The 10,855-nt window shown below is 39.4% G+C and overlaps 1 protein-coding gene and 1 non-coding gene across 2 annotated transcripts; one reads left to right on the plus strand and one right to left on the minus strand.

Annotated features, from left to right (window-relative positions):
- Positions 1-5,030: 5,030 nt before the first annotated feature.
- On the minus strand, positions 5,031-5,102 carry trnap-agg (transfer RNA proline (anticodon AGG)). Its single transcript has one exon. It is a non-coding gene; the product is annotated as a tRNA-Pro (tRNA).
- Positions 5,103-8,429: 3,327 nt separating this feature from the next.
- b2m (beta-2-microglobulin) lies at positions 8,430-10,767 on the plus strand. The gene is made up of 4 exons (XM_056367138.1): positions 8,430-8,562; positions 9,405-9,677; positions 10,107-10,142; positions 10,266-10,767. Exons 1-3 carry the CDS (start codon positions 8,499-8,501, stop codon positions 10,118-10,120), a joined length of 351 nt encoding a protein of 116 aa, XP_056223113.1. The 5' UTR covers positions 8,430-8,498; the 3' UTR covers positions 10,121-10,142; positions 10,266-10,767.
- Positions 10,768-10,855: the final 88 nt, after the last annotated feature.

The raw sequence follows: 10,855 nt of genomic DNA on the forward strand, positions 1-10,855 counted from the left end.
CTAATGCCAACTCCGCCTACCAGGACCTGAAGGGAAACAAAACAGAAGCAGAAGCAAAAAGACTTACCACAGCTTAACACCATTTAGCATTGTTCTGTTCCTGATTTTAATCCAATAAAACTTACCCCCTTAGGATCCTAGTGAGGCCCTAATAAAAAAAAAGGAGTAACAGAACATGTCTTCATCACTCACAGAGAAGCTGCAGCTGGTGAAACAATGGATCATCCTCCTCCTTGTCTTGTCATCAGCTCTGTTTCTCTGTAACACACACACACACGCACACAGACAAACACGCGTGCGCACACACACTTCTATCTTTGTGAGGACAATAACTGACTTGATGCATTCCCAAGCACCTTATCCTAACCTTTACCTAAACTTCACTCTAACCTTAAAACCAAGTCTTAACCAGTGTGGACCAGCCAACATGTCCTTACTTTGCCAACACATCCTAACGTTGTCTATTCTATTACTGATTCTGGTTTGAGCTGTGGTTTTGTTTGTGACAGGAACACAGTCACAGATTTCCATATGTGGATGTGAGCTGGACGTCTCTGTTGCACTTGTCTGCACGCTTCCACCAAGAAGTCATGGCACCCAATCTTCACACTTCTCTCCACTGTGCTCTCCATTATTGCTCCTCCAATGCCATAATGATGGTGACACGATAATTAAACGAGGTGTAATTTAGGATTTAGATGTTTGACGTGCTTTGATGATCTGAAAGTGAAGCTTCAGTTCATCCCCGCACTGAGTGAAAAGCAGTTGCGAGAGTGAGAGGCCACGTATTAAAGGTTGTGTTGACGAATTTCGACTAACTTGCTCACACACAGCTGTAAGGAACGGTAGCTGTAGATTTAGGTTTTTCTGAAGCAGGTGATTGAACACTGATTTGTTCCTCCACACCGTGACACTGCAGCCATTTGTACCATTGTACCATCCTCTTCTGCTGGTTCACCATCCAAGTTAATCAATCCCAAATAGGTGGACACAGTTTTGTTCACTGTCATATTGAAGTAGAGGATTACCACACACTTGATAGATGTGATATCTGTGCTGTCATCGAACCATGAGGGAGTGTTGGTCATCTCCAATATACCCTGAGTTCTTCGAGCATGAATGGAGCCATTAGGTTTTTGATTAACGCTGTGCATTTGGTCCAGTGCATTCTGATTTCTTCATTAAGCAGATCCAATTAATTCACTGAGATGGTCAACAGAACTAATGGATGTGTGACAGGCCATGTCTATCAGTTTTAGATTTGATCAAATCACATTTTATTCGACAGGATTAAATTGGATCACATAGTTAAATTGTGCTGCCAAACACACATCACTGTAATAACCTATGATTCTCATTGACCTATTTATGTTGAAATGTACACATACACTTCGTAAATTTAATTTTAACCCACCTCCGACCCCCCTGATCGGAGGATAATAACTTTATTCTATATCACTATATTACTGTTTTAGAAATCATCTTTTCCTCCTCAGCTAGTTAAACCTAAAGAATCATATCCAGGGATTGGATTTTGTTCAATTAGACTATATTCTTTTTTTTTTTTTTCATTTGTTTAGACTGCAATAGATTGATATCATGCGAGCTTCTTATCCTTTTTTGGACAATCCTTCCTTTTTTTTTTTAAATTCAAATATGTTAAATTTAAGTTACTTTTAACTAGAGACCATCAATAGAATGAATTATCATATCGAATTATTGTATCACATACTTAAATTGTGCTGCCAAACATACGTCACTGTAATCACCTATGCTTCTCACTGACCTAGTTATGCTAACATGTGCACATATACCTTTTTTTTTTTAAATTCAATTTTAACCCACCTCTACCTTCCCCCTCATCGGAGCACAAACTTTATTCTATATTAATGTTTTATAAATAAACTTTCCCTTGTGAGCTTGTTAAACCTAAAGAATCTGTTCAATTATTTGAAGTTTGCTTTTGGTCAATCCATCAATTTTTATTAGTTCAAATATTAAGTTAATATGAACTAGAGGCCATCTTTTGAGGGATTCACACCAGCTGTGTCACTGTTATATCTGCACTTGAAAGAACAGCCATGTCCTCCTTCTTCTAGCTCTTTGAAACGGCCTCGATGACTTGGTCCTTCTGGTGTTCGAGGCAGATTTTCAGGTTTGAAACGAGTCCCTTCTTCAGAGCAGATTTATTTCTCTCTGTCTCCTCCCCCTGTTCCTCCCCATCCTCCTTCCTCCCCCCTCTTTCTCCTCCCTCTCCTGTCTTTCTCTGTCCTCCTTCTCCTGTCTCTCTCTCTCCCCCTGTCTCTCTCTTTCCCCTCTCTCCTGTCTCTTTATCTCTTCCTGTTTCTCTCTCTCCTCCTGCTCCTGTCTCTCTCTTTTCTCCCTCCTCCTCATCCTTTTCTCCATCCTTTCCTGTCTCTCTCTCTCTCCTCCAGCTCCTGTCTCTCCCTTTCCTCTCTCTCCTGTCTCTCTCTCTCCTCCAGCTCCTGTCTCTCCCTTTCCTCTCTCTCCTGTCTTTCTCTGTCCTCCTGCTCCTGTCTCTCTCTTTTCTCCCTCCTTTTCTTGATCCTCTCCTGTCTCTCTCTTTTCTCCCTCCTCCTCCTCTTTTTCTCAATCTTCTCCTGTCTTTCTCTCTCCTCCAGCTCCTGTCTCTCCCTTTCCTCTCTCTCCTGTCTCTCTCTCTCCTCCTGCTCCTGTCTCTCTCTTTTCTCCCTCCTTCTCATCCCTTTCTCCATCCTTTCCTGTCTTTCTCTCTCCTCCAGCTCCTCTCTCTCCTGTCTCTCTCTCTCCTCCAGCTCCTCTCTCTCCTGTCTCTCTCTCTCCTCCTGCTCCTGTCTCTCTCTTTTCTCCCTCCTCCTCATCCTTTTCTCCATCCTTTCCCGCCTTTCTCTCTCCTCCTGCTCCTGTCTCTCTCTTTTCTCCCTCCTCCTCCTCTTTTTCTCAATCTTCTCCTGTCTCTCTCTCTCCTCATGCCTCTCTCTTCTCTCCCTCCTCTTTTTCTCAATCCTCGCCTGTCTCTCTATCTCCTCCTGCTCCTGTCTCTCTCTTTTCTCCCTCCTCATTTTCTCCTTCCTCTCCTGTGTCTATCTCTTCCTGCTCTTGTCTCTCTTTCCTCTCTCTTTTCTCCCCCCTCCTCCTACTTTTCTCCATCCTCTCCTATCTCTCTATGTCCTCCTGCTCCTGTCTCTCTCTTTCCTCTCTCTCTATCTCCTCCAGTCCCTCTCCTTCCTCCTGCTTTTCTATTCTCCCTCCTCTCTCTTTACCCCCTCTCTTCCTCTACCTGCTCCTGTCTGTCTTCCTTTTCAGTTCTCTTCTGCTTCTCTCTCTTCTCCTTCTTCTGATTTTCTCACTCTGTGCGCTTGTGTTGTTCTCACTGTTTAGTATTCTGAAAGATAAATTAATGATATTGTTTCAATGTAATTGCAAAATAACTTATGAGTGAACTGTAATTATTCAAATTACATATTCATATCCTGTCATCTGCTTTAGATTTACCCCTGTCATTCTGTGATCACTTTCATTTCCAAACTGTTAAAGATGTTTAACTACAACAACTAGCTACAGAGCGCTGACCTTACACAGGAGCCTCACTACTTGTTAGTCGGCAGGAATGGCAGAGCCACCAACACTCTATAACTACATGTTTAGTAACACTTGGCATCTATTCGGTACAAAAAATGTATGTTATCGATTACCCGTCATTATTTACTTATTGAAAAAGTAGCAAATGTAAACACGAACCGCCGTCGTTCACCTGCAGCACCTGATAAACTAGCTAACAGGTACCGATCTTGTCGCAGGGTCTTCAATCATCACATAACGTTACTCTAACATTTTCCGTTATTCAGTGATTTGTTGCCCAACACTGTAAATTAAAATATATGTATGTATGCATATAATGAAAAAAGTAATTATTGACACAATAACAACATTACTGTTATGATTGCATTACTTTTCAGACAGAAAATATTTTTCAACGACAATAGTTAGCTAATATGCTAATGCTAAACTAATGGTAGCTAGCTAGCTATTAAGGTTAACTTACCTCTCTGAAGGTCTCGGTGAAAGTGACAGCGGAACGTTCTGCTCGTGTATTTAAATATGCCAGCAGCATTCTGGGATGTGTTGCAGCATGTGGTTGCTATGCACATAATTTTATTTTTTGTTTTATTTTAGTGAGGTTAAGAGGTATTGTAGTCTATATCTTACTTATAAATAACCAAATACCTTCTCTATGACGGGTTACATGATAATCATATCCATGGCAATGCAGATTAAACTTTCCTAAAAATTGTGAGATTAAAAAAAAAAAAACACAAAATATTTTCTACGAACTCCAAAAATTCAGTCGTGATCTTTAAAACTTAAAAATGTCACAACAGAAAGTAAATAATAAGAGTAGGTCAACAGAACGTTTGTTGCTGACACTGATGGAATTAAAGTAATTATGCACTATTTGCATAAAATACTATTTTTCTAACCACTTTTTAAAAACGGTCTAAAAAAGTTACTTGGGGAATTTATTGGCAATATAAGTGTGGTTAGATCCTATCACAGAATGTCTGACAGGTAAGTGCTGATGAAACAGATGAGACTTGAGGCAACTTGATTTTATGCAACATATCAGTTAAATTCACTTTTTTCAATGTCATTAATTACAGTTGTGTATTTTTGTCAGTTATTTGCTGTCTGCATTATTTTGCTGACATGCCAGTCAGTTTTCTTAAAGTTTCCTATATTCATGCGAAAATATTTTTTCTTTTTCACAGTGTGCTTCATTACACTCCAGACCACAATGTTAGAAACAGCTGACATAAAGGCAGGTATGTCCAATAAAAAAACTTTAATGTCTTTCCTTGGATCCTTGGAAGCTTTTTTTGTTTTTTGTCTGTGTTCATTTAGACTGTCAGTGTAAATACATTATTTTGAAGTTTAAACTCATAGACTGCAACGTTGTGTTTTCCATTTGCCTTGGAAATTAGCTTCACAACAGCTGTTTGTATTTTTATGATCCTCAAGGGTTAAAAACTGGGCTCGTCCGGGATTTGAACCCGGGACCTCTCGCACCCTAAGCGAGAATCATACCCCTAGACCAACGAGCCGGTGGGCACGTTCTCGTGTCGTCTGTGTGAGTATCATATGAAGAAGGTGCCAGTGCTTTTCAGGTGAGTACCTGTGTTTATGACATGTAGTAGAGTGGTCCTGAGTCTGTCTGTAGTGTTAATTCCTTTCCCACCCGCACTCTGTGAAGACCCGCCTTCCTCTGCCTCTGATTGGCTCTGACCCTGATACTCTTCTTCACAGAATGTAGGTCAGGGAAAAATAAGTCACGTGAACGTCCTGTACTCCTCGCCGAGCACCATTACAACCGTAAAACATACCGGTAACTTAAAGTGAAGAGAACTATTCATTGTTTTTACTGCAGTGTCTGTTACACCTGTCCCTCGCCCTGAAAGGCTCAGACCCGAGCGGCGGCGGAGGTAACCGCTCCACCACCTGTCACCCCCGGCGACATTTTGTGGTAGGTGTCTGACAAGCACCACTCAAAGCACATCATGCTCAGATTAAAAGAAACTTCCAGTTAAGTGTTTTACCATCTTTCAAACTATTAAATCTTTCAAATTAGCGCTGAAACTAACTATTACTTTCATTATGGCGGACATGCAAAACAATTTTTTTTCATTAACCTTTATTGAACATGTTCATGTACAATGCTGAGGACGAAATAAATCAAATAAAACAACACAATTGTATTTAGACATGAATACAATCCACTCATTTGTTCTTATCAGTGCAGGATCTAACAGAGTAAACAACGGGACTTTAGCTGGTGAATTTACATTCGTGTATATGAAATGTAACAGTTTCACAATCTGCTAAATTTTTGTGATAATCCTAAAATGAGTGATATGATTGTTTTTCAAGCTGTCTGAACCAAACTGTGGGCTATTCAACAAAACCAACAACTCAGTTAAAATAAACTGATCAGCTGAAACAACTCACAGTCTTTTAAAGAGATGAAAAAAAAAAGAAAAACAGTTTCAGGTTCACAGTGCAGAGATAATACAATACATCGTTGAGTGTAATACAGGATACAATGTGTGCAAATATGTTGGAAATGTTTGTAAAAAAAAAAAAAAGAAAGAAGAAGAAATAAACAGAGTCAGCCTGAATGTCAGAGAGATGACTCAGTGACACATGACTGAGCAGTGACACCCATAAGGAACCATTGCTCCAAATCCAGAAAGCCTGAGGAGAAAATGCCAAACAGAGCTTGTTGATGTTCCTGATTGGTCCACTAGGGTTCAGGGTTGTACCTCTATGAAATCGGCCTGTGAGATCTTTTTGAGCCCATTTCGTTAAGATACCTGCACACTCACAGACTGAACAGCCCTGACGGACTAAAGCCAAATAGTCATAACAGACATATGACAACAAGTCATTCTCAATACCCTTCTGATTCACAAGTGACATAACTGTATTTGTAGAGGGTCACCTCCAGCACGCTGATATTCATAAGCCATTGTTGATCCTGCCACAGTGGATGATGACATTTAAGCATTTAACGGTACATGAAGAAATCTGTTGCTAAGAAATTACTCTTTTTATTCTGTGAGTTACCACAATAAAATACAGAGAAAATAAACTTCAATTTCTGTTTCTGTTTAGTTCTCTCTCTCTCTCTCTCTCTCTCTCGCACTCTCTCTCTCTCTCTCTCTCTCTCTCTCTCTGTCTCTTTTGAACCACAACAAACATGATTTATGAGCAAGTACCTGTAAACAGACAGCATCTTGTAATCTGAGACTGCAGTTCATGGACTGGAACAATTTCCCAATCAAATTGGGAAACTGTTTAAAAAAAAAATCAGTGTCCATTGGGCATCCAGCCCTAAGTGTGCCTGACAGACTGTCACTGACTGTCGTTGCAGCATTGTGACTGATTCACATGTCAGCCGGGGGAAAACCAAAATCATAAAAACATAAAACACATACAGAAAGCTGGAAAGACGATTACTTAATCAGGGACCCAGAGTAGGTTACTCGTATTAGATTTAAGCTGCACACTGTAAGATATTGTTATTAGATTGCTGTTATCGAAAGTAATTCTGCAGTTTTGTGATTATATTGTTATTATTTCATTTTTGAATTTTAGATACAAATAAAACAGAAAGCGAAAGGCACAGATTTTGTGTCTAGCTCAGTGGACTCCAAACTCAAGTACTATTTTTTATCTACCTGCTGTAATTTAAACCATGCCAATTTATTGAAACAACCTGAATCCATATTTTTAGTGAAACTCCCTTTATGATGCCTACACCTGAACACCATCACAGATAGATTAAGATGTCTGTTTTTGATAGACAACATACAGAATACCAGGCACTGATATGTGACAAGAAGCTCGTGATGGGTTAAAATCCCCCAGATGCTACCTGTAAGAGCCAAATGTAAAAGAGAAACATTATGAAACATGTCTGTCTTGTTTGTAATTTAGCGGAATTCCCCTCAGCAGTCCTGATTTAGTTTCGATTTTCATTACCATCTGTGCTGCGACAGGTCACTCCTCTGGCAGCAATGTAAACATGGATACTTATGGAGTGTTCTGAGGAAACCTGCAGCTGCCCGAGAGAGTCCATCTTTACATTCTCAGTGAAATAAATTCTAACAGATAAAAACATCAAGTGTGTTTAGTTAGAAAGCAGCATCTCAACCATTGTTCCAGTGTATATCATTGTCATACTCATTCAGTGAGCTCTGTATTATGGATAGTAAAAGTTTAGCCAGACTATATACATAATACACACGTATACAAAATAAATATAGATATATTTATATAATATGTGATAACATATCTGAATACTTGACCCACTGTGGGTGTCAATAACACCACAGCTTGGCTTTACATATATGTAAACACACAAGGAGTGCCAGGAGCAAACTAATGTTTATGACGACTAAAAAGCAAAATGAAATATACAACAACATGAGAAACACCCGAAGAGATTAGGGCAAACGGACACGGAGGGAAAGAACTAAAGTAAAGAATGTGAGAGAAGAAAAAAGTAACAAAATAACAGACAGTGGGAAGAAGAAACCAATAGAGAAAGCAGGGGGACTGAGATTCTCCGATATTCCTCTAAACTGTTGGATTTAACTGTATCCCTCCTGTTGTGGGGTGATGATGTCATATTAACTTATTATTGGCATTATACACAAAGAAAACAATCATTTTTCTGCAGTCTCAGGCAGGCGTTGAATGTGGGATGTCAGGGAGTTTCCACAAAGCTTCCTGGGTCCATGAGGAACCAAACCTCTTTGGCCACATTCTACCTAGTAACAGTGTGATGGAAATTTCTGTTTGGCTGGTGCTGTGATGTGGGCTGGCTTAGAGCGCTTGACAAGGCTCTGCTCTCCACACTTTCACTTTAGTTAAGGTCTCTGAAGGAGGTGGCAACGCACGTCTTTTTGAGCTCCTGTGAAACAAAGGAGAGATCAAACATGAATATCGCACTCTGTGTTGCTGTGATGGTCGCTGTCTGTCTTTCAGTGGACGCCAAAGTCAGTAAGTACTGTTTTATTTAATCTAGCAGCTGTAACTTAAAAACTTGGTATTTTACTGAAGAGTAGAGAGAGAGACCATATCTTTATTAAAACTTCCTTTAATGATGGCAACACATAAACCACAACACAGATAGAATAAGATGTATGTTTTTGATAGACAATATACAGTCTGTGTACAATGTACAATCTGTTTAAAAAAATAAAAACAGGCTCGTGTACGAGTAGATGTGAGAGTAGATATGGGCTTTGTGAGAGTCATATGCAAAAGAGAAACAGAATAAAAGATGTCCGTCTTGTTTTTTTCTATCGGTTGAATTCCCCTAAACAGTCTGATTTAGTTTCGATTTCCAGTAATACCAACTCTGCTGTGACAGCACCCTCCTCTGGCATCAGTGCGGTAAACATGGATGCTTGAGGGTGTTTTTTAGGAAACCTGCATCTGCCTGAACTCCAGAGAGTCAATCTCCAAATTCTCAGTGAAATAAATCCATGCAAGATAAAAAAAAAACACAACATGTGTTTTGTTAGAAAGGAACATCTTAACCATTGCTCCATTATTCAGTCACTTAAGGGTAAATCAAGGGGAGCGTCAACTCGGTTGCGATTGGGTTTCATTTTTATTTTTTCATTTTATCTTGTGAGTTCACTTAGTTTATGTTCAGACAAGTGTGTAAAAAGCAGCTGTTCCACCACAAGCCTCCAGAACAGCTTCAGTTGTTAATAGGCTTTGATTGAGGTGACTTTGGAGTTTTTTCCTTCCAGGAAGTTGCGTTTGGTAAAATAGCACTCCATGTGGTTCATGGTCATTTGACATTCATTTCCCTTTCTCCATGCTGCCTTCAGGTCCACCCAAAGTTCAGGTGTACAGCCGTAACCCCGGAGAGTATGGGGCGAAGAACACCCTGATCTGCCACGTGAGTAACTTCCACCCCCCTGACATCTCCATCGAGCTGATGAAGGATGGAGTGGAGCTCCCCGACGCCAAGCAGACAGACCTGGCCTTCAAACAGGACTGGCACTTCCATCTGACCAAGAACGTGGAGTTCACACCCAATGGCGGACAGAAGTACAGCTGCAGGGTCACTCATAGCGGGAAGGTGAACGAGTACGCCTGGGGTGAGTTGAGATCAGCCAAGGAACCGACACACTGGACAGAAAAATAAAACTGTATCAGCATGTGATACACAGTAAAGTAGGCAATAAAAAGAGATAATCGGAAGAAATAAATCGACTGACATTTCTGATAAACATACATTTATCACGGCTGAAATGTTGAGTGAAGAATTTTTCAATGTTTCATCAATAGAGAATAAAAATAGAGAAAGGAAAAGTTCCTTCCTCCTTCCTTGTAGGTTTGCAGCAAAATAGACAATTATAGACATCACATGTCAAATCATTAGCCTTGATAAACAAGACAATCAAAGGACATGTAAAACATGTTAATGCACATAAAGAAAAGATTCAGTGGTAAATGCAAATTCTGGCTCACCAGCTTTTATGAGATGGATAAAAACTTATATATTCTTTTTCTTTTTTGTTTTACAGAGCCAAACATGTAACTGTCAACAAAGGCCCACTTTGGTAAGTTCATTTCTTTATCGTACAGTGACGCTACACCAGGAATGTCTCATTTGATTGCCACGTAAGATGTTGATTTGTTGTTGTCTGCTGTATAATGTTTTGATGTGTTTTTTCTCCTCCTAGAGATTTTGGCCTCAGCTATGGCAGCCTTTTGTTCTTCACATCTCCAATCAACAAGATCACAATTTCTCAACTTTTCTCTACACAAAGTCAACTATCAATAGCATATTAGAGGTGAATGTAAATGTTCAGTTACTATCTTAATATGAGAGAACTCAAGGGCTGCAGGTCATTTAGTCTTTTTTTTTTTAATTTAGCAGTGTGCTAAAGTGTGATTACTTGCAACTTATTTTTCATCTTTGGCTACTGGAAATTGTGTGTATATAAAGCTGAAGTAATGAAATCCCCCTTGTTTATTCAGAGTGTAATATTTGTTTCTATTCACACTTTCATCTATTCATCACTTCAACTTTTTCATACCTAAATAATGCATTCATATAGTAACTGGTAGGGCTAATAATACATGAATTAGGTGTTCTTCATGGAATCTATGGAAGTGTATTCCACAATTTGTAATTTAAGACATTTGTAAATTCCCTGTTCTAAATAAAAATGTCTTAAAATATATTGTATTGTGATCATTTTTTAAACAAACCTCTACAACTTATTTACTATAGGGATATTGATCAATCTGTTACCTTAATGGCTTCATG

This window comes from Seriola aureovittata, chromosome 22 (assembly GCF_021018895.1).
Source record: "Seriola aureovittata isolate HTS-2021-v1 ecotype China chromosome 22, ASM2101889v1, whole genome shotgun sequence".
In the NCBI taxonomy this organism is placed as follows: Eukaryota; Metazoa; Chordata; class Actinopteri; order Carangiformes; family Carangidae; genus Seriola; species Seriola aureovittata.

Coding starts and splice junctions, on each gene's coding strand:
- b2m (XM_056367138.1), top strand. CDS start 8,499: ATGAATATCGCACTCTGTGTTGCTGTGATGGTCGCTGTCTGTCTTTCA. Junction 8,563..9,404: donor TTCAGTGGACGCCAAAGTCA/GTAAGTACTGTT, acceptor TGCTGCCTTCAG/GTCCACCCAAAGTTCAGGTG.